General features: G+C 42.4%; 3 protein-coding genes across 4 annotated transcripts; all 3 read left to right on the top strand.

Moving 5' to 3' along the window:
- Positions 1 to 2807: 2807 nt before the first annotated feature.
- LOC145898615 (uncharacterized) lies at positions 2808 to 5037 on the top strand. Its single transcript, XM_082987140.1, has 3 exons — positions 2808 to 3353; positions 3784 to 4065; positions 4328 to 5037. Exons 1-3 carry the CDS (start codon positions 3069 to 3071, stop codon positions 4577 to 4579), a joined length of 819 nt encoding a protein of 272 aa, XP_082843266.1. The 5' UTR covers positions 2808 to 3068; the 3' UTR covers positions 4580 to 5037.
- Positions 5038 to 5748: 711 nt separating this feature from the next.
- Positions 5749 to 12369, top strand: LOC145898701 (signal-transducing adaptor protein 1-like). Of its 2 annotated transcripts, none has more exons than XM_082987271.1 (11): positions 5749 to 5932; positions 6140 to 6226; positions 6445 to 6551; positions 6615 to 6711; positions 6997 to 7077; positions 7662 to 7763; positions 9119 to 9150; positions 9360 to 9503; positions 10356 to 10558; positions 10682 to 10756; positions 10886 to 12369. In XM_082987271.1, exons 1-11 carry the CDS (start codon positions 5855 to 5857, stop codon positions 11002 to 11004), a joined length of 1125 nt encoding a protein of 374 aa, XP_082843397.1. In that variant the 5' UTR covers positions 5749 to 5854; the 3' UTR covers positions 11005 to 12369. The 2 variants fall into 2 exon arrangements, with proteins under 2 accessions (XP_082843397.1, XP_082843396.1); XM_082987270.1 differs by having other exon boundaries at positions 6409 to 6551.
- Positions 12370 to 13099: 730 nt separating this feature from the next.
- On the top strand, positions 13100 to 24062 carry LOC145899867 (somatomedin-B and thrombospondin type-1 domain-containing protein-like). The gene is made up of 5 exons (XM_082988795.1): positions 13100 to 13855; positions 19921 to 20100; positions 21188 to 21284; positions 22148 to 22284; positions 23093 to 24062. The coding sequence occupies exons 1-5, from the start codon at positions 13618 to 13620 to the stop codon at positions 23227 to 23229; spliced, it is 789 nt and encodes a 262-aa protein (XP_082844921.1). The 5' UTR covers positions 13100 to 13617; the 3' UTR covers positions 23230 to 24062.
- Positions 24063 to 24224: the final 162 nt, after the last annotated feature.

Below are 24224 nucleotides of genomic sequence, written 5' to 3'. Positions count from 1 at the left end.
TTTAGCAAATTAATTCACCAACATGACAAGCAGGAATGGTATGACTGGGTTCGGTAAACGTAGTGATTGCATCGTGTCTGTTTACGATTATGTCACAATGTTGATGAGCTCGCAGTTCAACCTACATATGCGCACAACAAAATATGATGACATTATTTTTAATCATCAGTACGTCACGACCGACTCATTATACGAATTCGTTGAATTCATTCGAATCCAGGAAGTCAGATACATTTTACCATCTCTTCCTGAAGCAACACAATCCCGGACGTATGGCAAGGGAAATGCAGCTTAACCTCGTAATTCACTTGACGTGCTTTGAAATAATTACCTCAACCTTGGCCCGTGATATGTTTTCAACACCATTTAGCCAAACAAATCTTTTCAGTATCTTTGCAACACGACATTTTTGGAGCAACGACCTCTTGAAAAATGCCTGACGTACGTATTTCTACGTAATGATCAGTGTTAACACGGAATTCATTGATAACACGAATGTGTTCATGTGCCTATGCAGGAGGTTTGTTTGTTGTACATTTAGCGCGTCGTCGTGACGGCTGTATAAACATACCTGAGGTCATGACCTATTCTATACCATGTTTTCCTCCAATTTGTATTTCTATAAGACGCCGCATGTATGCTCTCCAGTACAATTGTATCAAATTGTTGCTCGATTGTAGGGTGAAACGATACGCACCAAAATACAATTGAAGCACGGCAGCGCTGTATTATAACAGACTTTTTTTGGAAAGTAAACTGAACGTATACGTCCAACAATAAAAATTGGTTGCAAGGCCGCATATTTTTGATCATGTGTCCCAGAGTGGTGTAGGTCAGTACACGGAATTCACTCTCAAAACAGAAGCTGTCCGGAACTTTAAAGAGGAACTCGACACCAGCCAACGCCCACAATTGGCTTCCTAGCGTGCTGGACGACGTGGCATTCGACACCAAACCAGGCATTCGTTACGATGCCTTCACAATCACAAAGACGTCATTGGACAGACTGGGCCCATTCGGGGGACCTGTGTTTTTGCGAGAACAATTGCGTGAGAGTACAGCGCGCAGGTATGAATATTGCCGGGAAGGTTGTCATTGTTGTCGCGGACAACAGGCTGTCAACTGTTTACAGTGCCAGCAACCAGGCTCCTAGCCAATGGGGGGCGAGGACGGTGACACCAGTGTGTAGTGCGAACCTTCCCTCCGGTTTCGCTCGACAAGTTAACTGTTGTGTGTCGCGTGTTATCACAAAACAAGATGCTACACTGCCTCGCGTTCTGGACTAGGTTTCGCGGCGTTGTTTTGCCATTGGCGGCAAGGGCTGGGTTGGTGTGTTTGAAGGGCAGCCGCACTGCCTCCGAATTCCGCTAATTGTGTTTGTGGAACGCGGAGAATTTCGGCGCGATCAGTCGGTACACCCGTTTCGCATTTGTATCACAACCCATCAAATTACAACTAGTGTCTAGGTTTCATGTGTAAAGAATTGAAGTGCCCTTTAGATTGGGGCAAATGCGACTTGCTCCTCATTGTTGTTGATGAATTGTGGTTGAACGTCGCCGAAAGGGTGTATGAGTCGTCAGCCTGTTTTGATCTCCACGTTTCGAAAAGAAAACAGTTGTGTTATTGTCGAGGTGTTTTACCAGCCAAGCCGCAGTTAGTCAGGAACAAATAAACGACGTATTGTTACCTCACAATACCGTTTGTATTGTGGCGATCTGTAAGATTGAGATTGAGAATGTTCAATATTTTTCAGTTAGCGCGACAACCTTTTAACGGGTTTAATGTTTTGTCAACGTCAATATTATTTTACTTCATACGTAAGCGCTTTGGATAATCACTTAAAATCGTTTGTTGAACAAATCATGAAGCGTGTTCATTCAAAATTCTGCGGTTCTTGATTAAAGACGAACACGCATAACTAAAGAGAAATCCATATAATCGAAAAAAAAATCTGCAGTGGGTTATTTTTGTTGTTGTTTTTTGAACATCCCTCAAATCACAATCCAGGAAATAATGAACGAAAACCAAACGAGCAGGAAAGGCCGCAGTTACATAAGCGTAGTAAAATAACTTGGTTTGGTGGTAAACCAACAACAACAACCCACTCGTGGCATCAAGGTCACTTTCGTTTGCGCGGGAATGTGTTGATCCCGCTTTGTAGTAGGTCCTTCAAGCTGAGGATTTTGAGAGAGAGAGAGAGCAGAGCTTCCACAAGTACCTTCGACATGCGTTCTATCGTAGGCACTGGTTAATGAAAGTTTGTTATTTTTTAAATTTTAATTCTACGTGTAAGTTCAAACATACGTCTGGGTAACGATTGCCCTTGACTTGTCCGAGATTTTAGTTTTCACATTTAACAATTTTGGATATCAAAAAATGGCCAAGGTGCCTGACAGAAATATGTCAGTGATTGTGCCTCATCAAATGTGGTAAAATTCTGATACCCCAAAATTTACATGTTCATGTATATCACATAATAATTAAGGTAATGACAGTTGTCCCAAAATGACCGTAGTATTATTTTCGTTATTCCGCTGTACAAAATCATAAGTTTGTTGATTCTGATAGTTCTCAAGAGCTGGTAAGTGAACATTTATTGCTAAGGAAAAGCATATTCGCGGTTAAGTTTAAACCAAACGCAGTGATTGACATGCCAAGATTATGTTTTTATTTGGCACAGTTCAAATTATTTTTGTTTGCGCAGAGTTGTGTGAATAGCACAAGGATGTTGTGGCCATGTTTGTTTAATTTGTCGCCATTCGATAGTAAGCTGATAAAAGGTCAAACGAAAACGTGTGTAAGGCCACGTATTATTGACATCAGCAGTGAAAGTTTCTCTCAATATTTTCAGAGTGGTCATTGCGGCTAATATATAGTGTATGGGCCCAGTAAGGCCCCAAACCTGACCAAACATTGCGCGCGCTGGAACAAAAGCGCACCCAAAGAGTGAAAGCTATTATTTTGCGCCGTCGGGCTGCGGAGTTGGACAAACAAGGCACTCGACACGAACCGGTGTGAGCGCAAACGACCTGTTTACGTTTTCCCGAGTCGAACGGTGCGCTCCTCATATGACGTCAGCGCTTAGGAGGACAATCGAAATGGGAGAAGATTGCGACGCGAGCACAAAGACTACGTCGGGAAAGTCGCCGGCCAGAGTTGTAACCAACGGTTCGCCCGAGGAAGCCAACGTCCTGTCGGATGCTACAAGCAGCGCGCTGTTTTTACTGAGCGAAAGTTCGATCGAGGGCTCAGACAGTGGATCGTCGGACCAGGAAACAGACGCAAACATGACCAAGGACGTTTTTAGTGACAAGATTAAGGCCAGCAAGCCCATCGCCATACCAAAGATTCAGGTAGGTCGTTTAGTAGTTACAGTTTTCGGTTATGAGTTTTGACTTCAAGCTATTTGAAAGCTGCGAATTTTTGTTATTAATTTATTCACAAATTAACCAAACGGAATTGAAATGTTGAAAAAAGGCTGTGAGAAAAGGATATCAATAGTGTTAATGTTTCTTCGTTAGATTGACCTTTTACAACGGTACATTATTGACAAGTGGTTCTCAATATTCGTCGATTATATAAATTGTTTTTCCATGCATTGTTTAAAGTAAATGTTGTCTAAAAAACACACTTAAGGTATTTTTTAACTGATCTTGTTTAAAAAAAGGCCTGAACGGAAGCTGCGTTGGTGTGCAATGTATTTGTGTAGTATCAGGATAAGCACTTCAACATCAGTCAACAGTTTAAACGAAGTATTTAATTTTAATCGTGACTTTTGTACAGGTGACAAATGCACGCAACGACGCTCAATTCCGCTACATAAACCGACCTCAAAGTCCAATAAACTCGGTCGGCGAATCAGCGTTCGACTCACCCACATTACCTCGGCCCTCCAAGGACTTTAATCACGTGATGATCAAACTGCGGCGCAACGGCGACATCCAGCGAGTGAGAAGTTACGACAATGTCGGCATAGACGACAGCGACACGGAATCAAGCAACAGCTCAATTAATCTTCCCATTTCCTCATCCCTGCCACCAACCAGCGTACACAAACGGCGGACGGTGAGTAAAAATAATTGGTTTGTTTCACTGAATTTGCTTTGCAATAGGTAAAAAGAGGGGCCGTTTTTTGAATATAGTTTTTCAATACAGGTCGATACATAAAGGGAGCAAAAAGAATAGTTTACAAACAAGTTTACAAACTCGCTAAAGCAATGCCGCCTTCAAATTTGAACTTTTCGCCTTCGCTCTTGAACTCAGGCGACCCTTCTGCCTTTTTCTCGCGTTCCAATATTTCTATTGACTTTTTGTGTCGTTGTTGCAGGTCCGGTTTGACGAGGCCACAATCACTCTAACCGCCGATCTCGGAGAATCCGCAGCAAGATTTCGATCGCAGTGGCGCAAAAAGCGCGCGGCAGCCATCGGAAGTCCGTCGAATCGATTCGGGGAAAGCAAAAACATAAGTGTCTGCCACACCGACGAAAAACCCGTTGACTCGCCAGTGCTTGAACGTGCAAACAACGGTAAATCGATCTTCGACGTATGCAACTATTCATCCTACGGACGATACACATAAAGCTGGAGGAAGTTTGAAAATCCGTCTCAACTGCTTTGAGAAGGAATGACATTTTGTGTTTGTTTCGCCCGGGGTTGCAGATGCTGCCAGATAAAAACTACCTACATACAGGAGTAGCGCTTGGCCGTGAATCGCTGCCAGGCACATGCACGGAGACAGACGCATTTGTTTTGTTATTTTTCCTGCTTCTTCGCGGACATGCACGTATTTTCGTTTTCTCTCGAGTAGCAAAAGGTTGACGGGTTTGTTTCGTTGTTGACACCTTTTGCGCCACAAAGTCGATAATTTGTGCCATTTTGAACTTTTAAACTGAGCCGCAGGACGCTCTGTCGTTGCGTATTATTAGCACTTGATCAATCTGTGCAATCATGCAGTATCAAGCGAGGGTTGTTATTGTATCATGTTTTATTTATATTTCGTACATGAGAATAATACACTTCAACTGGTAAAATATATAATTCTTTTTCGCGAGAAAGTCAAATAAAATGTAGGTAATGATTTTTCACAGCAGGTACGCGGTAAGACCACTGCCGGCCTAAACAATTTAGTGAATTTCAATAATTATTAACCTGTCCATGTCTCACAATACTTGTACTGGACCAGGTTGGGTTTACAATATGTTTGTGTAGTATTCCTACAGCAAGGTTAGTCAACACTATAACGTGGTCAAGTTTTGAGAAACTAATTTGGTGAAACAATAGCATTTTACAGTCGGTATTTTAAGACCCTTGGGGCTTGACTGCCCTTCACAAAGACATGGTTATAAAGATTATTATCTCCTGTTTTTTTCTTCAATTTTAAGGGTGCGTTGAACAGAGATTGTGAAAGGGTAAAGTTTCTTGAATACTTTTGCAGATTTATCAACAAAATTCGAAAGTGAGTAAGCTGGGTGTATTAGATCACCCCAAATTACAGTTGGTCACGGAACCGTGTCTTATCTTCACGCCTGAACGAGCAACTGCTCAGCTTTTGGTAACCACAGTGCGCCCCGCACCAGCAAGACGTAAAACAGTTGAAGGCAAACAATGCTGTCGCAATGGGCTTGGTGCCATGTTGACATACGATGCGGACGGGTTTCATGATCCAGCAGTAAAGTCAGTTGCTCTAAGGCAGGGAGAATTGTGTTACAGCACAGCAGTCGTAGCCTGGTTTGTTTCATGAACAGATAATCAGCGTCGGTGTATGTGATGGGATATAGCAGAAATCAAATTAGCCGATTCTATTGTGAATTCAGGTGATAGTGGAGTTGATGATGGTTTTGTGATGTGAACAAGAATGGCTACGCTGCCCGGCAGAGGTCAACAGACCAGAACTTACCACCAAGGATGGCTGTATGTGCGAATGTTGACGCCGGTATGTTGTTAACAACGGAGAAGCACATTAGAATGTTTCAATGTGCACCCAATTTACGGTGAACATTAAACTTGAACAATGTAAAACAGATCTAAATTCTGGGTACATCTTTATCATCATATCACGTCTAATTTACCGTTGTAACAGCTCAACAAGACCTATCTGTTAGGTTGGGGGAAGTTATGAACAGATCATGTTGTTTTGTAGACCTACCAACGATTCTACGTTCAGCTGAAAAGCAGTGAAATTCTTTTGTTTATCTCCGAACCAAAATCCACCACCACGAATGCATCAGTGAGTTAGAAAGCAAATTTGCGGCAAGCGCCAAAAGCTTGACCCAGTAGGCTTACAGTATATGGTTACTAATAGCACGTCAAGCGTGAAAGGGTAAACTGTGTCTACAAAGGCTAAACTAGTTACAACAACCGGGCACTGTGAAAATCATATTAAATAATATGCACATGTATGGTTGGCAGGTGGAAATAATTATTCGTGTTTGTTGCTTGTATCAGGCCATAAAGCGATTCCCTCTCAAAAACATCGAAAAAATTGAAATGCACGAGTCTGAAAGAGTGCGTTTGACACCAACGACTTTTTCAACAATTTCACTGATCTACAGGTACACCTGCATGTCACAGTTCAGCGTTTTGTTAGCAAGTTTTTTTAATATTTTTTTCCCCAGCTTTCCGGTTTTTGATAACATCAAAGAGGTTCGAATGCGGGCGACAAAAAAAGCTGAACAAGAAGAATGGTTTCGTTATTTGTGGGCCGTTATCAAGGTATAGTTTCTACACACAAATTAAAGTGACGATGGGTCCCGAAAAACAAAATGAGACGGTTCTTGGTAAACATTCTATACCAAGACCGCGCGCACTGGTAGTTGATAAACAGTTTCCAAACAAATGCCATACAAACCCTGGGAAATTTGTAGCTATTCCTAAATATATCACGTACTGAGTTGTAAGCATCACTATGAAGGTAAAAACAAAGGAACATGTAGCAACAAACGCCCTTTATGAAACGAATAGGATGTGTATCATTAAATCACCGTTGTTTTTGTATAGCGTGCCTTGCCGGACACGACCTCCCTCCTTCCAGGTCAAATCCAGAAGCTGCAAGATACAATCGATCACGTGTCAAATGAGGTAAGAAATAAACCTCAAGGTTTCTGGTGCGACTGTTGCTTGCGAGACGAAGTGAAACTTGCCTTGAGCGCAAACAATCACGCCCGTTAAGAGTATTTGAGCGAAAGTTGACAAACACCAGCAGGGATGTCAGTGGTTCGTGAACGCTGCTAATATTCTACACGTTTATCGGGTTTAAACTCGCTTTAGCACGTAAAACCCCTGAATATGTTGATACAACCATCGGTCTTTTATAAGTGGAAAATTGAGAAGTGATTTTTCAATCAAAATATATGCATGCAGTTTCGTAAATACTTCCAGAGGCTTATCAGCCACTCTATGTTTCCCCAATTTATAAGTGGTATTCGACACTTGATCCGCCTGTGCTTCCGTATTTTAGCACAGTAATATATAGTGTCTAGTTTGAATCAAGGAGAGAGTATTTTCAACATAAAAGCCGAAAATAATTACTGGCACTTTATTTCACACCAAAAACGAAAAAAAAAATAAAAACGTTTTATCCAGGGTAAAGCAGTAACAGTTTGTACAATACAATAACCTTCACCTGGTAAAACCACAAATCAGAAATTAATGTTTTGTCTTAGACCGACTACCTTAACCCGGTGGATCTTCCCTCCAGCCCTCCCCCAAAACCACCATCCGAAGTTCGAAGAGCGAGTGTACCAACTACTTCAGCTTTTCCAAAGGTTTGTGGGTTGAAACGTTGTTTTAACATTAAGGCATTTCTCAAGTGGGGCTTCGTGTCTTTTTTAACGCAGAAAATAATTAAGGTATTTTAAAGGCCTGAAATTTGAAGGGCCGTATTGCTTTTACCTACTACGTATACTTAGACTACGCTATGTGTACATAAAATAGTTTTCAGCAGTTAAATGCAAATAAACGCTTTTTTGTTTATTTTGTAATTCTAAGAACAGATACTTTGATTTGCATATTTCCCTAAAGCTACAATACAGAATATGATTTGGGCCATTCACACAATAAAGGAGTATGCACACATGGCAAAATGTCAATATTTGCGCAATGTAGGGGAAGCAGAATTCACGTCTTTTGTGAGAACAAATAAACTCAACTGACAAAAACGTATGGTCTTTTAGCATGACTTTTGCCTCCATTGATCGTCGACCCTGTCTGTGACGTTAGTCAAGTCAGGTGTTATATATACAAGTGGAGTTAGACCAACCACGTTATTTTTAAACTGATGGTGGCGTGAGTTATAGCCGAAACGTCCTAAATAAATAAAACATGTCAATGTTTTCAGCACTATGGGGCCAGCCTCTTTACTCTCTAAATATGTGTCATTTCAAAAAGGTTTGGTAAATGAGTCTTCATACACATTCTGTGTATCGATTTCTGGTAAAATTGCAAAAATGCAATATCCACATTTTACCAAATAAGATTTGTGATTAAATGGTCTGTTCTTCTGGCGCAATAAAAACGTAACTTTATTAACCGACGTTTCGCCTGTTATCCAACAAGGATTCCTCAGGGTAATGGTACTGGTACAGCACACAGCCAACACCAGGACGAATATGAAAAAAGATTTGTGTTCAATAATACAGGAATGGGTTTTGTGCACATTCAGTTGCTCTGGCTATGCCCCGCGCCAAACGAAAGATAAGGACCGTTGGTTTGTCAGACATGGTTTTCTGAATGTATTTACTCAACGTTAATAATGTTATGAAAACACCATGGTAACAGATGGAATCGAAGTACACCTGTGCTTAAAACCGCACATTCTGTGGAATATTTTGTTTTCATGTTGATCTCCAAACTTGACAGCCAGACAGCTACTGATTCGGTGGTGTGCTGGTTCTGTAGTGCTGTGATATAAGGCTTAACTCAACGACCACCACATACGCCTCAACAACAGCAGTGTTCAACTGGTAGAAAAACAGAAAAGCGTAAAAATGATCTGTTTGCTGCGCCATGTAACAAAAGACATGCAAATGCGGTTTGAAACTGTCGGGTGTTTCCGAACAACTACTATACAAATCGTTGCGCGTGGTTGCATTACGAGCACTAATTATTTTTGTATTTTTAGAGACCTCCGGGAACCAAACCAGAACATCCCAAGTAAGTTCACTTTTATGTTGGTCTTTTCATGTGATTGGGACAAACAACCAGTCTGGCTCGACACTTTTGTAAATTATTTACCATATTGCCTAGCGACGTGTCTTGTTCAAAGTTCAATGTAATCACCAAACCGTCGGTGGGTAACGCGGCAATATTTCCTGGACAACTCCAACTGTTCTGTGATGTTTTATCAGCTTGCGCATTTCTAGGTGGTTTATTGCGACTCGACTTTCTCGGGTTGACGCTGAGGAAATTCTTCGACGAAACGACGAATATGGAAACATGTTAATGCGAGTTCGGGATGCTGATGATGAATGGACTTACGCCGTTTCCGTTAAAGTATCCAACATCGAGTAAGTGTTGTAGGTTTTCTTTAGCAGTATTAAGGGTATAGCTTCATTTCCAAAGTCAGCAAAAAAAAATATGAAAATCAGCTCAAAGGAACATACTTTCGAGGATACATTCGGTTGGCCGTGATATACAGCCCGTTTACATTAACAATTGAAGCGAATTGGAATGCGCTTCTCTCAAACGCTCTTTCCGTTTTTTGCGAAAGAGGAGCGACGGAGCGCTCAATCGCTCTCGCGCTCAATATGTTGGAAGGAGATGATTTGATTTCTTTTCGCTTTTAGACGAATGCGAAGGTTTCAGTTGTTTTGTTAAGTTTGTCACACTGCATTAGATAAATGATCAACATTCAAAGACAAGTGCTTGACATGGTTTTAAAATTGCTTTTGGTGTAGATCATCCACATTGCAATGCAATGTAATGGATTCCAGCACACGCCAATACGGTTCTCTTCCGTTCGCACATGTTAACGGGCTTATAATTCACAACTGTCGATGCCTTTTTCAAACTCACTTTTAAACTATTATTATTTTAATTAATCCGTTCTTCGGGCATAATTAAACGTAACTTATATTCGCCGACGTTTCTAGGTTTCCTCAGGGTCCTTTCAATATTCCTGCCATATATTTGGAGTTAAATTAGTAGCCAAAATCATGTTTTTTGAACGTCTTAGCATCACGATTATGCATTGAAGTATTTTGTCTCGTCGTACGCAGCAAATTACTAAGGTTGAACATAGAACATGAAAAATGTTGTTTTCTTCATTTCTGGTCAACTTTTGTAAATTCGCTGAACCATGATCACGTAAATCCACGGCTGTGCATTCCACTGCAGTCAACTGTGCTTTCTAATCACAGGTCTGAATTTAAGCACTACCGCGTAAAAAAAGGGAGCACCGTCGACCAATTTGAATACGTCATCTATTTGGGTGGAAAGACCCACCCAAGGTTAACCTCAACGCAAGAAGTAATGGAATACTTTGTGAAAGAGAGCGATGGCAGCTTCGTTCCTTTAACAGGGATTCGGCCGCAAGATACACACTTGTACGATGTGGTGACAGGTAACAATCTGTAAACAGTTAGACAAATATTGTTAGTTTCAAAATCGTTTAATCGATTTCTTTCTGTCTCAGTGTATGTTTAACTTTAGTAACAAGCGTGTTTCAACTTTTTTTTGCTTCAAGGAACCAATTCTATCCTAAACGGCGAACCTCATTACATAAACGAACGTCCTGCAACATCACCCAAACGACCTCCAGGTACCAAAAGATGTACTATTTAATACATGTGTCTGATATCAACACGGATTATGTGAAATTCCGTTGAATTTAATAAACATTTTGTCCAAAATAAGTTTCAAAAGGTTTTAAAGCATACTTTTTTTTCAGCAATGGGATCTCGTTCTTACTTTAATCACCAAATCTCGTGCCCTGACTTTCGCATATCCAATGAGCTGAAGCAGCGCTTCGGTCAAGAAACTCTACCTGAGGAGTCAGGCTACGAATAGCAAATTATATGACTCAAGCACGCCACCCAGCGGATATTATTACCAAACTACTGGCATAATGTTTCATGCTCTTTCGCAATGGTGGAAACAGACAATCGGGGTTGAGTTTCTTCTCTGTATAACCCCAAACTGTGCATGACTGACGTCGTTGGACAAAGTCCGATGTATTTTTGTGTTGCAATCCAAATAGGCCACCCTTCCGTTTTCGTATTCAACTGTAATTTTACATTGGCCGCACTTAATTTTGAGCTTCAATTTCTTTCGCAGCTAATTTCTATTCCGAAGGAAACAACCGGCTGATAATCGAAAAATTCGTTGTAACTATGAAGAATTGTTTCTGTGTAATTTCTTGTTGTTGGTACTAAGTTTGTAAACATCTTTAATTCATCTTTAATTATTGTTGAATCGCTGGCTATTTTTTGATAAAAAAATGACAATATGCAAAGCGCCAAAGTCGGAAATATATTACTGTTGCGCAATAAATGTCGCTGCGATCACTTGCTTTAATTCTGTCGCACTTTACTTCGCAAAAAATGTTTTTTTTAATATCAACACAGTAAAGAAATAATTAAATTTATGCCATACTTGTTTTCCGGCACATTAAGTAAGAACATGAGCCTGATGAACCCATGAGCTTGATTGTATGCTTCATGCTGATTGCTAAAAATACATTTTCGTGTTATAAAACTTTACTCGAAGATTGGCGGCTAAATCAAAACAGCATCGCAGGCTAATGGTGGTTCGACTTTGCGAACCCGGTCGATTGATAAAACATCAACGCCTTACCTAATCTTTCCGAATAAACACCAAATCTGTCAGTAAATAACAATAGGTCCGCGTTTAGCGTGCTGTCACCTTTCCTACATGCTACGTCATAAAGTGATTTTTTGCTTTTGCAAAACACAATTAGTCGCACTTTGCTTCACTAACTTGGCCCATCCATGCCCGTATGTTTGAAACGACACTTGTAATTGGCGACATTTGCTCTTCCTTGCGGTCTCGGGCTTCCTGGACCCTGTTTGCATTGTCGACAATTCAAACAATCTTGCAGTGCCGACAAAACTTTACCATCTCATTATTGTATCCGGTTTCGTTCGCACGTAAAGCATGTCGCACGTCGCGTGTCGCTATCTGCAGTGATTTGACCGCAGGTTGTGTCTTGACGCGCGTCGAATCCACCCATTTTATCCCCGTTTTTGCGTCAATTCAAGCATTAATGTCAGCGATGTTGTAACAAAATACTCCGGCTTTGGCGTCCTGACGATTTGCAGTGTTTTCCCTACTGTGTTTTCAGCATTGGTGTGTAAGTGTTAAGCTGTGGTCCACACATTTTTTGTGTAAAATATCCAAGCTTATAGTTTGATTAAAAGCAAATAAGTGCACCTGGATAAGTGTTCTTGCTTGGGTTATGGTCAATAATCGTTGGATTTACCTTGTTAACAATGCTTTGGTGCTTAGGAACACCAGTTCGAATATTTCTTTGCACGTTACTGATCGGAAGTTTATTTTACACTTCGTCAGTTTAAGGAAGGTTTTGGGAAGGAAGGTTACAATGCTCGGTAAAGTGCTTTTGTCTATAAATGGTTTTTGCTGTAAAAGATTTGTCTTATTATGCGTGAAGTTTAAATCACCATGTCCTTTTTATAGGAAAATAGATGGATTTCGTAAATACTGCGCTTACGAAGCATGTAGTCGATGCAGTGCTGGTGTCAGACTGCATCGACAAAATACATTCTTTACCTGTTCATGAAAAATAACGGAAACTACCCACGTAAAAAGTCAAGGGCAAAACAAACAGATGGTTGACGAGGTCGCGGCCGCTAATGCACTTCACCCCAGGCCCGAGAGAAGCCCCCATATAGTAAATTATCATGGGTGATTTGCACAGAACCCGCGAAGACGAGAAAGCGCCCTCGCCGGAGAAACGTGTTAGGCCAAGTGAGTGGCGCCCGCCCGAGTGCAAATACGGCGAGGTACGTCCAACCTGGGTGCCTTTTTCGCAACGACCAGAACCCGGTTCGGAGCTTCAAGTGTTGGTACACTGCGAAACAATACGCAGAATAGCGAAAGGCCGCGCACTGCGGAGTGTGCCAGGAGAAGATGAAACAACAGGAATTTAGTGCGAATGAAATGCAGACAATAGTGACTTTTGACATTTGGCAGCAGACTTGGTGGCGTCATTTTAACGACCGTTTGCGTAAGATTTGTCAGCGCAAGAAAATTTCTGTTAGTTAGCGAGGCGCTGAATACGGTAGCACATTTAAAAAGAGAATGTAATTTGTTTTGTTGCTAAGACGAACTCATGAAATTGGAAGCGCGAATTGTTCCCAAAATAATTCATCTGTTTGCCTTGCGTGATAGAAAAACGCGCGGCCCGGCTTACTGCCATGCAAACAAGCCAGTATATACCAAGTCAAATATTTGCCAGTAATAGCCGAGGTTAAGTGTTTTGTGCTGATCGACATTCACCAGTTTATAGCCGCTGAGTTAACGCAGTTGTTCCAACAAACAGGTTTCACACTTTGCCGTCACGGAAAGAAACACGACAACAGTTTAGGAATAGCAAGAAAATCTCTTGCTGGTTTAATACCTGGCGATATTTTCTATCACGCAATGGTCAACTTCACATTTACGTATGGGGCGATGTTCGCCTTGCTGGCGATAGTGATGTTTCTCAATGAAGTGGATGCTGGTTGTAAAGAGGTGGGGCGGTGTTGCAGCGGTCAGGACGTCAGTTGCAAGTACGAATTCTCGTCCAATCGACGATACTCGCGCGCATGCTATTGTGACGAGTTCTGCCGCAAGTCGGGCGACTGTTGTGATGACTACAAGGAATATTGCCTGGGCAAAGGTGAGCACGTTTTCAAATGCCTAACACCACTTTAAAAACGTACAGCGGAAGAATTAGGAATCGTAAAGACTTCTTTCGTCTTAGCTCACGTCCGCGCGGAGGTTTTAAATATCAGCAACTAATTTAGGACTAAATCCGAGGCTCGCGACCTTTCGCGTAATGCGAATCGCGCGTCCAATTTGAGCGACATTAAAGACTTGCGCTGAGCTATAGGTTTTCCCCGGGGATCGAGACAAGCCCCGCGCGGAGCGGCAAGGCGCGCTTCGTCGAGGTCCTTGCCGTTGGTTTATTAAACTCTGCAAGTGATCTACATAAACCGAGGAGGATCCCCATTATAGGGTCGCAAGTGTCGCGAGCGGAAGAGCAAACCATGTCCGGTAAAATGAAACGCTCTTTGTATTGGGACAGGCTTTTGTGACCGCCCGCCATTAGGGAATTGCTTGTTGTTCCCCATTAAAGTCTCATGTTGAAATATGCGCGTATACTCAATAGTTGCTTAAGTCAGAACTATGTGTGTTTGCAGATAGTTTTGCTGGTCACAAAATTAACATATGTTTCTTGTCGTCTGCCTTCGGGCAAAATTTTCTACATTTGATTTAAGCGTGCCCTGCAATCCCGCGGTTGTTGTGGGGATAAAGGCGTATTTAAAGCAAAGCTGGGTGTGGTAACTTACAAGCTCCAATAAACTTGTCGGGTTTACGACATAATACTGCCATTTTACCGTGTTTACAGTACGGTGCTTATGCAGTTGAGTTCGACCTCACATTGTAAAGAATACAAAATTGTTTGCCTCGAAAAGGCGCAGTGTGATTACCAGCAGTAAACAATAAACCCAATACCACCGTCTTTGTGTATTTGGGAGGATTCGGGTTGTGGATGTTTTTAAGCAGCAGCTGGACGGTATGCAATAGCAAACAGGTCGCACTCGGTCAGCAGCAAACAATAGAGAGGTAACACCAAAGCCCGCTTGACTTCACACTGCGTCGCTATTGTTGACCGCTGGATGCTGTCCGGTGAAAACAACGCATCGGTAAGGTGGACAAGTGGCAAAGAGCGACGAAAGTTAATAAGTAACCCATAGGTCGGCGACTTCAAAAGCGCGGTTCAAACCTTTGGACTGAGAGTCTTTTTAATACCTGAGATTAATTCACCTTTGCGTGTTGAACCAAATAGGGTTTTCGGAAAAAATGTCAGTCGTTTGCTCTGTGGTTGGGGTAACAGCAAAGTTAAACTTCATGAAGCCCTAACTTGGTCGTGAAACAGCAAACCGCTTTTTGCGTAAACAAACCCGCATATGTTTAACCGCCGTGACGGACAAGTTCGACACAGGGGACTGGGGTGCAGTTTTGCCAATTGCGCAAAGGATCAGCTGTCAGTTCGTGTTTGCAGCGTTATGATCTGAACCTTTGCAGGCAGTTCGCAAACTCTGTGTACCCCGTAATAATAGGAAAACACGTATCATGTCATAAACTCAACGGAAACTACACCTTCCGGATAGGTACTTCAATAACTGTTGCGTAATCAGGTTCGGTCGTGCGGCGTCATCGGTCATAAGTTACGTCGCCGCGTCGTCGGAACGCGTTACGTCGCCGGGCGTTTGATTCCGTTTTCGCTTTGTTTAGAGATCAATTAGAGGCAACTAAACACGGCCGTTAGAAGCCACACGTTTCAACACCTAATAACACAATGACCTGCGCTCTCTCAAACGCAGCCTGTCCGATTGCTTACACGCCGCAGTTTGGCCTCTCGCAAAAGCACGCGCCCACGCCCGCTTTCGTTTAGCTTACCCGGGTCTTTGAACAAAACAGACCCGCCGTTTTACAGCCCGATAGCACCGGACGCTTTATTTTGTAACGGCTGGTCAAAATTTGTGTTCACGATTTTTTGTGTCAGACTTCTCGTCTCAGTTCTTTCAACGCGCCTTCCTTCTATGTAAACTGGGCATAGAAGTTGTGGGAGTGTAGGACGGCAGTTTATTGGCATCTGTTAACGGTGGAAATGCGCAACCTCGCAGCCGAAACTTTCGCCTCGCTTTTGTGTAGGTTATCAGAAAAGTAAACAACGGCGGACGTGTCTTCACAACAAAAACCTCAACTGATGAAAATGGTACAGTGGTATTTTTTCCGGGTTCATCTACTTAGTAGTTAAAGGGCAGACTTATATGCCTCACTAAAAATAAATACATTGAATATTTATATCAGAAAGGTAAATTCTCAATGATTTTGGACTGCATGATATAAAATTAAATATGCTGTCGTGCAATGCGGAAAGCCATCACACAGTTATTTAAAATCGATGTATTGCATTTGATTTTGTTGATGGAAATCAGATTCAAATCCAAATTTCATGGTCCAATACTTACTTCACAACCAAGTTGTCGACAAACCACTTACGTCACCCACAGCCCACCTGCGCCCCACTTGTTTACTTTTGAATCAAAACAAAAACATCTTAAGCGGTCGGCTCAAGGTGCATAGAGCACGTGTGACCGTAAAGCGTCTTTCGCCTAATAAGGAGCTTCAAATCCCGATCTATGACGCACACCGATACGCGTTGGGTATAACTGCGCGTCGTCTTCAAACGGCCGTGACGTCAGCCTTCTCGATGCGCTCTTGCTCTGAGAAAGAATATCGCTAGAAAAACAAGTGCAACCGCGCGCATAAACAGTTTTTTAGTGAAGCATAGAAGTCCTTTACCCTATGGTGTTGCGGCGGATAATGTCAACATTTCCCATCACTCAAGGGATAGTGAATTGGGAAATTTGGGAAATGGACCATAACAACTATCCAAAACGATATAAAATGACAAATTTTGGTAGTTATCAGCAATTCCAATAAGTTTTGAATGCACTGCAGCAATAAAATGATCTGCGTTTTTGTAAGTTTTTGCAATCACTGCAAACGAACGACCAGGTAAGCTTAATATTGTTAGAAAAACAAGCCCAACTACAGCAAACAAGCCCAATAAATTATGTTATCGAGGACAATTTGTTCAGGAGAACATGGACAATTGCCGTCGATACAACAGATTATTTGTTTTCCGGGAAACCCGTTCTACAAATGAGTTTGATGAATACCCAAAAGCATTCTGTACAAGCCGGGTGGTTCATAATCGCCGATCCTTGCATAATAAACACGGAACCTTATCTGATCGCCGAACGTCAGCGTAAATATAGACACTTTTGTTCAAAGATTATTCCGCACAACGCAGTGCAGTTCATATAATCACCTGACGAACTTATGCCGGTCAAGTTAAGTGAATCATTCATGTTTTCCGGAAGTTATTTTCTTGATTGTAATCGCAACTTGTCGTGTTATCGGTTGAGGTTAAGTGGCTTTACTGGAACAGTGCTCACGTCATAATGCTTTAAATAGGGCCTGAGGTAGGATGGCGACCACTGAAGCTCTCATGTGTCACGGGCGTGAACCCGGTTAGCACTCGGAAACACCGACTCACAAGCAACGCTTGTGTCGTCACAGAAAGGGGGACAAAACGATTCTATTCTACTTGCCGCGCTCCGGGCTGTTTTGTGCCCACAAATCGTTACTATCTCGCCTTTCAAAACAAACTCCAAACGCGAGAGTTGTTGTGCCTGGAACCTCCCCCGGTCGGACGCGAGGAAATTCACTGAAAGACCGAACGTTGCCACTCCCTGCAGTCTTGTAAGCGATATAAAATTGCATCCCGCCAGACCGCGGCTGTGCTTGTCGGTTTCCGGCCTTTCACTGAGGTACTCGCGCCACCGTCAATTGCCAAACGTCGTACATCCGTCGGAAAGGGCTGGAGAGCGGAGAACGGGCACGCAACGCAAACAAGCAAGTCGTAACTCTGTTGCCCATACCTGCGATGGCATTTGCGTTTGGTCACTTCTGCGACGGCTTTACGATCGCATTGACAAAAGGCGGCGGGCGCACGGGCCACCGCAACGGGTCAGAAGTTTTCCGTTGTACCGTTACGATTGTTTGAGCACAAACGTGGCATTTCGATCCACTTTTAGCGAAAAAGTAAGCGCCTTTCTATTTTTGGTGCCGGCAATATCTTTACACAAGGAACGTCGATATTTTAAATCCGCCGCGCCCCTGGAGTGTTTGCTGTCGTGTTTGGGAAAGAAAAGCTCTTAGGTCGTGAGTTCAACGTCATGTCCCAGCGACCGTGCTTGCATTCCCCTGTGTATTGGTGGTTACGAGCATTCTTCAAAGTCCCCGATAACAAGCAGAAGTCTGAGATTCGGTGGCCTGTGATGATGTAATGCCTTTTAGATCGCGGTGGGATACTAACCGCCTTTTGTCTCAATTCACTTTGAGCACAATGGGAGGCGGTACAATTTCTATGAACGCAGTGCAATCTGACATTTGCGGACACTTGCGCTTGTCGACCACGCACAAAGCAATGTCTTGATGTATGGTTCTTTTCGACGCCTCGTCCGTCATACGTTTGGCAACGATACAACTGACAACAATGCATAGCGATTTCGAAACGACGATGAACAAGAATGGCTTTCACCGTTATATCTTAAAACGACGCAGAAATATTGCCTTGTGGTTTGTTTGTTTGTTGCACATATCAAGACGTAAGGATTCTCACAAACAGGAATGTTGAATAAAACGTATATAGTAACCTTCTGCAATTTTTGTGTGAAAACCTTTTCACAAGAAGACAGGTTAAGTGACCACATTTGTTGTATTTACTATGTTGATCTGTAATGTGCAGCATGTCTGAACCCCGAAAACATTCACTGTTGTTCGTTTTTCAACTAGAGACAAAATTCGACTAACAAACTGCAGTGGTCTTGAACAGGTCTTCTCAATTGGGCGAAGGCTGCAATAAATTGCTGGAGTGATGTAATATCTCAGCGTGAGGTCTTGGAAGAGTGTATTTCAACCACATCACTCAGCGCGCTGTCAGTTTGGCAGATTCGTGTCATGCACTTTTCCATGCGTCTAATTGCGGCACAACCACCATCGGCGAGACTTAAACTGGCATTAAGAGCTCAGTGGCTTCAATCCTCTTAAGACGCCAAATACGACAAACCGTTCAAATGCTTGTTTGTCGCCCGCTGCTTGCACCGCGATACCAATCTAACCACACCTGTTGCTGATCTTAGCCTACTCCCTTTTCGAGGGTTTGCATCAAAGCGCTTGATTCGCGGGTTGTCCAATGGGATGGGTCTACTCTGTTGTCGCAGAGTTGTCCAGCGTGACGCCAATAGCCGGTTGAGTGCCTGCTTCGATCAGTGGAGTGTGTTCGCAGGCGCTGGGCCCTCCGCCTTGAAGGAGCCGAGGTGTCTTAAAACCGGCATGCACCCGGTCGGTTCCCACAAGACGGGCGTCGGGCAAAGATCGCACAATTATTGTTTGAGGGCCAGGATTAGCCCTCGGTAGCGTTGTGTATTTAAGCGCATTTGCGTCGGACAGTTGCTAGCGTCGTGCGAGCTTACAAATGGATTCCTCTCGCCACCAACGTTTAAGATGCCCAGGTGGGTGGTCCGAACGAGACTAATTCGATTGTTGGGAGATGCATTGCGGCCCACGAGACACATGTTAATCTATACGAAAGCTCCGCAAACGATTAGTAGATCGTCCCATAAATACACAATCATAAGCAGCCAGGAACACAAATCTTCCCTCACGATTTCACGCCGGCATAGAAGTCCGATATACAGGCGAGAGGCGACCAATCCAGCTGTGCTCTAAATTTACCCAGTTACAGCTTTCAAATCCGGCGAGGGATAACATCGCCAATTTACAACTGTTAGCAAACATCTTTAAACAAGCGTGTGCTCTTTGGGCTGTTGGACTTAGTTAGGAGAGTAAACTGGTTTAATGTTTTAAAATTTGCAGACAAATTGACATTTATAAACTGGCTCACAAAAAAACGACAAGTTCACTTGGCGACCGACTTCCAACGCGCGATATTCAATTCTCGGTGTCGCTGTTTTCGTTGACAAAATGTCTTGAAGTGGTTTGTTCTGGATCCTTGTTGTAGTTGTTGCCAATGATCCCAGGAGATAATTTAAATCTTTTGTAACCTTTGCTAACTCGAATCCATACTTTCTTCCCACGCAGCTCAGGACTGCATAATGACGTACTGGAGCCACTGGAGTCATTGCACGGCCCGATGTGGGCGCGGGATCCGCGAAAGGCGACGCCAGATCCACATTCCAGCGTCAGGGGGAGGCAAGCCCTGCGGTGAACGGCGTCAAACCCGAGCTTGTTACCATAACGACGCCAGATGTCGGAACAGAGGTGGGTGGTGTTGAATATGTGTGGAATGCATGCTGGGTAAGATTTGTGATATCGCATGTTGACATACATCGATAACTGGATTCTGACGCACTATCGAGCGAACGTTTGTCTTTGGAGTCTTGTTACTGATCTTGTGATAGAGTGTAAGAGACATAAAGTACAAGTACGTGACGCATCCAGTTCAACTTCAAATTTGTTTGGCGTGGAAACTTTATCGGGGCAAATGCCAAGTATGACATCGTATTGCTCTTTTAGAAATGTCTTATCCCTTGTTTCAGATTTGCATGTTATTCTGGATCGTTTGTACTTCAGGTGTTAGTAGTGGAGGGCAGATTTACCTGCACCTCTTCTCGATTATTGTTTTAGGTGATTGCCCTCGCGGTTTAGTTCAAAACAGAAAGACGAGTCTTTAACTTCGACATATAAATATCTTGCCATATCACAACTCAACGCTTTCGCATCGAAGTAAAAACCAGCCCAACCGTAATTGCTTCATCTCTATTTCCATCCAAAGCACAGTTGTCTAAAAAAAACTTCAGACTATGCGTTCTGTGAATAAGCCCAATGCTCAACGGTAATCCATCACAGAACAGGAGAACAAGGATAGAGGGCTTTATCCATTGAGCAGTTGTATAGTAACCGCTTTGTTGCCGGTTTTACGTCACACGCTCTCGCAGGCACTTTCTCGCAAATGCGCCTTTGGTCACCGAAGCGCAAAAAGACGGAATCCTACTTAGTGCAGCCGCAAACCGCAAGAGCCCAATGCCTTTGCCCGCCCGATTTACATGCGTCACATTCGACACACAATGGCTGTGTTTCTTTCAATTCACAACCAACAGAACAACTTCAAATAAAAACAGAAAAGCAATTGTCTTTTATCATAAGACTGAGAGTCTTTGAGTAAAATGTTTTGTATGGAGTTTATCAATTAGCCTTTGTCGTAACGTTTGGTGTCATCTTAATTTAGTTTACCACGATGTTCAAGTAAACTATATAAGGTGGTTATTATTTAATTATTTCTTATTTATAAGTTATAACACTCGTCAAATGTAATATTTTGGACCGAAAAACATTTTGTGTATTTCAGAGATCGCCCAGCTGCTTCCAGCCTACTTGAATCGCAAGAGAAACGTCCCGGACAAGTACGAACGTCCAAGTGAGCTGAAAAAAGTCCGCAAGAACAGGTATTGGAAGTTACTATCCCCCAGCAACCCACTGACCCAAACCTGGCTTAATCCATAACGACCGGAACCATCTACGTATTGCCTTTCACGGAATGATAGTAGAACCATATTCGTTCTAAACCCGCTCTGTAAATATTGACATTTGTGAAATAACGGCGAGGGACTTGCAGAGATGTTATCGAAATCGATAATGTGCCCTACGCCTACTTCCTTACAGCCGTTCGCCGTATGAATGTGAAAAGTTCATGGCCGTAGGTCGCTGACATCAAAGAAGATCGCCGTTTTGCGTTTGCACAAAAGCCGCGCTGTGAGCCCCCGCGTTAAAGAGTTATCTCAGTTTTCGACCAAACTACGATCTTCGCAACAAGCTCCTCACGTTATGGCAACCGATTCGGTGCGATTATTTTCCTTCTCAGAGAAAATTTATAGATGGTTCGCGAGGACAATGGTCTTGTGCAGGACTGATAGCGATTGTGATGTGGGGGACCTGTCAGATAGAGAAGGGAAAAACTACCACGGTGTTTATGTGGTCGTTTTCTCGCCAAATTATTTTCTTATCTCGGTTTACACCAAACGTATATACCGTCTCCTTGTTGATACATTTTATGATGTGTTTCTGGATCCACTTGTTGGCGCATCTAAGGAGAAATTGTTTTGACGTCACAGAAATTTATGTACGATGTTACGGTAATAGTGGAGCAAGAAAGGCAGTGATATTTGTACCAAAACAAGGTCGATTCAATTCCACGCCCAAAACATACATACATATGGTTTTTGATCTTTGCTTTATACAAGCTATACGCCTGTACAAAACATACCTTTACGAAACTGCAACCCAACATTATTACACTTTGTTTCTGTAGTTATTGCGTCCATTATCGGATTGTGTCAATCTCATGGTCGTGCCGATACGCATCGCCATATCACGTGCTCAAACCTGGATCAGGTGTATGTGCAGAATGCCACAACACTGCTATGGACAAGCGGGGCCACTGCAAAGGTAGGACGAGTTCTTTTCAAAGCAAATAATAGGCACGGCATATCTGCCTTATCGGATAATGTGTAGTGCGCCATATGCAATGGTTTGTCTGTCGAAGGGAGTTTACTGAGCGCTAAACGACGATACAGAGAAATTGGAGAAACCTTATCGGCAAGCTCTATCGACGAAACGTTGGATTTTGTTGCTAGTTTGACGGATGCCTGTAAAACGGTTAAACTCAATTTGACTGACAGCCTCCAAAGGGTTTTCTATGGAATGCATGGTTAAGTTAGGACTATGTACACTACACAGATGTTCGTGACATCGTGACATTTTGTGGATGTTTATTTCAATTAAAATGTCATCGATAAGTTTTTTTTTTGCTGCAATCCAAAGAAGTATTATGTTCCGTACCATGCTTTGAACAATGTGAAGTCTTAAAATATATTAGAATACTTTTATTTCACTATATTGGGTATATTTCACTATATTGATGATATTTGTAAAACATTTGAAGAAAGTGCTCCAAAAGCTCATGTATTTTTTTGTAAATCTGGATCTATGTTATAAATGCACAAATTGTATAACCTCTGTAAGGTGCAATCATAGGTTAGCCAACTTTTCAGTAATAAAGCACACGAAATAACAATTACTGCGCTAAAAGAGCTTGAGGTGAAACTATGTGGTTTTATTCGGCTATTTACACGATTTGGTCATGGCAAAGAAATTTGTGGTTAACTGTCGTCTGGGAAATACAGTTAGTTTCTCTTTTCTTGTAGTACCCTAGTGAATTCTAAATAACACAACATTAACGTCCGACCTATTTCAGGCTCACATACCGGCGTTAAGAGCCGTTGGATGGCGCTGTTGGGTCGTCCTTGCCACGGCACGTGGAAAAGCGAAGGAGAAATTGAGCAAGATTGCAAGTGCGGCGAACAGCATGGAAAGGACTTCATATTTATCTGATGATATATTAATATAGCTGTGTTGCGTCATTTATTAGTACTGCGTTAACGTCCATCCCGTAAATAATGTATTTTGTCTTTTATTGGCGTGTGAATGTTTGTGAAGGTAAGATGCCAACGAAGCTTTTAGAACAACAGTTTTTGGAAATTAAAGCTACTGTTTTATGTCTCGCTCATGCTGACGACGCAACTCCTGTAGTTTGACAGAAAAGTCCTAATGCACATTAAAAAAAATAACGTGAAGTGCATTACAACCACCTCATGGTCAGTCACATCAGCATTCATCATCTACACTTCACTTGCTACCTCTCTGCGTTGTGCCTCTGCTTTTAATAGGAAGTGTGGAGAATGTGCTGGCACAATTCCTTGCTGTCAACTGCTTGCTCTTTTCAACGTGAAAACGCTAACACGCAAATCGCGCACTAACAAGTCGAAACTTGCTGGTTTCTCCGGCAAACATAATGCATTGAAAGTAAAATCGCCATGTGGAGTGTGGTAGACGCAATTACTTTACTTTTATCATGATGGTACTTTGCAACTTCATTCTGGTGCTTGTACAATTCGCCGTCGTGTTTTTCTACTGCTACTATTACGTTGTCAGCATACGTTTCCCTTTCCTTTGTGGTAGGGAGAGAAAAATTCCGCACTGTCGCGTTAAAAATTTTGTGTTGACCCTATTTCTCACATTTATCAGCAAAGGGCACGTTTAACTGACATTTCGAATTCTTATTGAATGCAGTCATTGACAGTATACTCAACATAAAAGGTACGTATTGGTTGAATCACGTGGAGTTTTTGGTTACTATTATTGCAGCAGTTTTCATCGCCCCCGCCATATACATGTTACGAGGCATTTCAATAAAATAATGTCAAAGTGTCGCAACATGATTGTAATGCAGTTGCTTATATATATTGCAGCAAGTATTTTAACGCTAACATTCCAGAATATGCAGACTTTTGGTACCATTCGGTTGTAAAAGAAACCAAAGTTGTGAG

Source organism: Ascidia mentula, chromosome 4, assembly GCF_947561715.1.
Source record: "Ascidia mentula chromosome 4, kaAscMent1.1, whole genome shotgun sequence".
Classification (NCBI taxonomy): domain Eukaryota; kingdom Metazoa; phylum Chordata; class Ascidiacea; order Phlebobranchia; family Ascidiidae; genus Ascidia; species Ascidia mentula.
The sequence above is the reverse complement of the archived record's forward strand: the minus strand, read 5'-3'. Positions and strand labels throughout refer to the sequence as shown.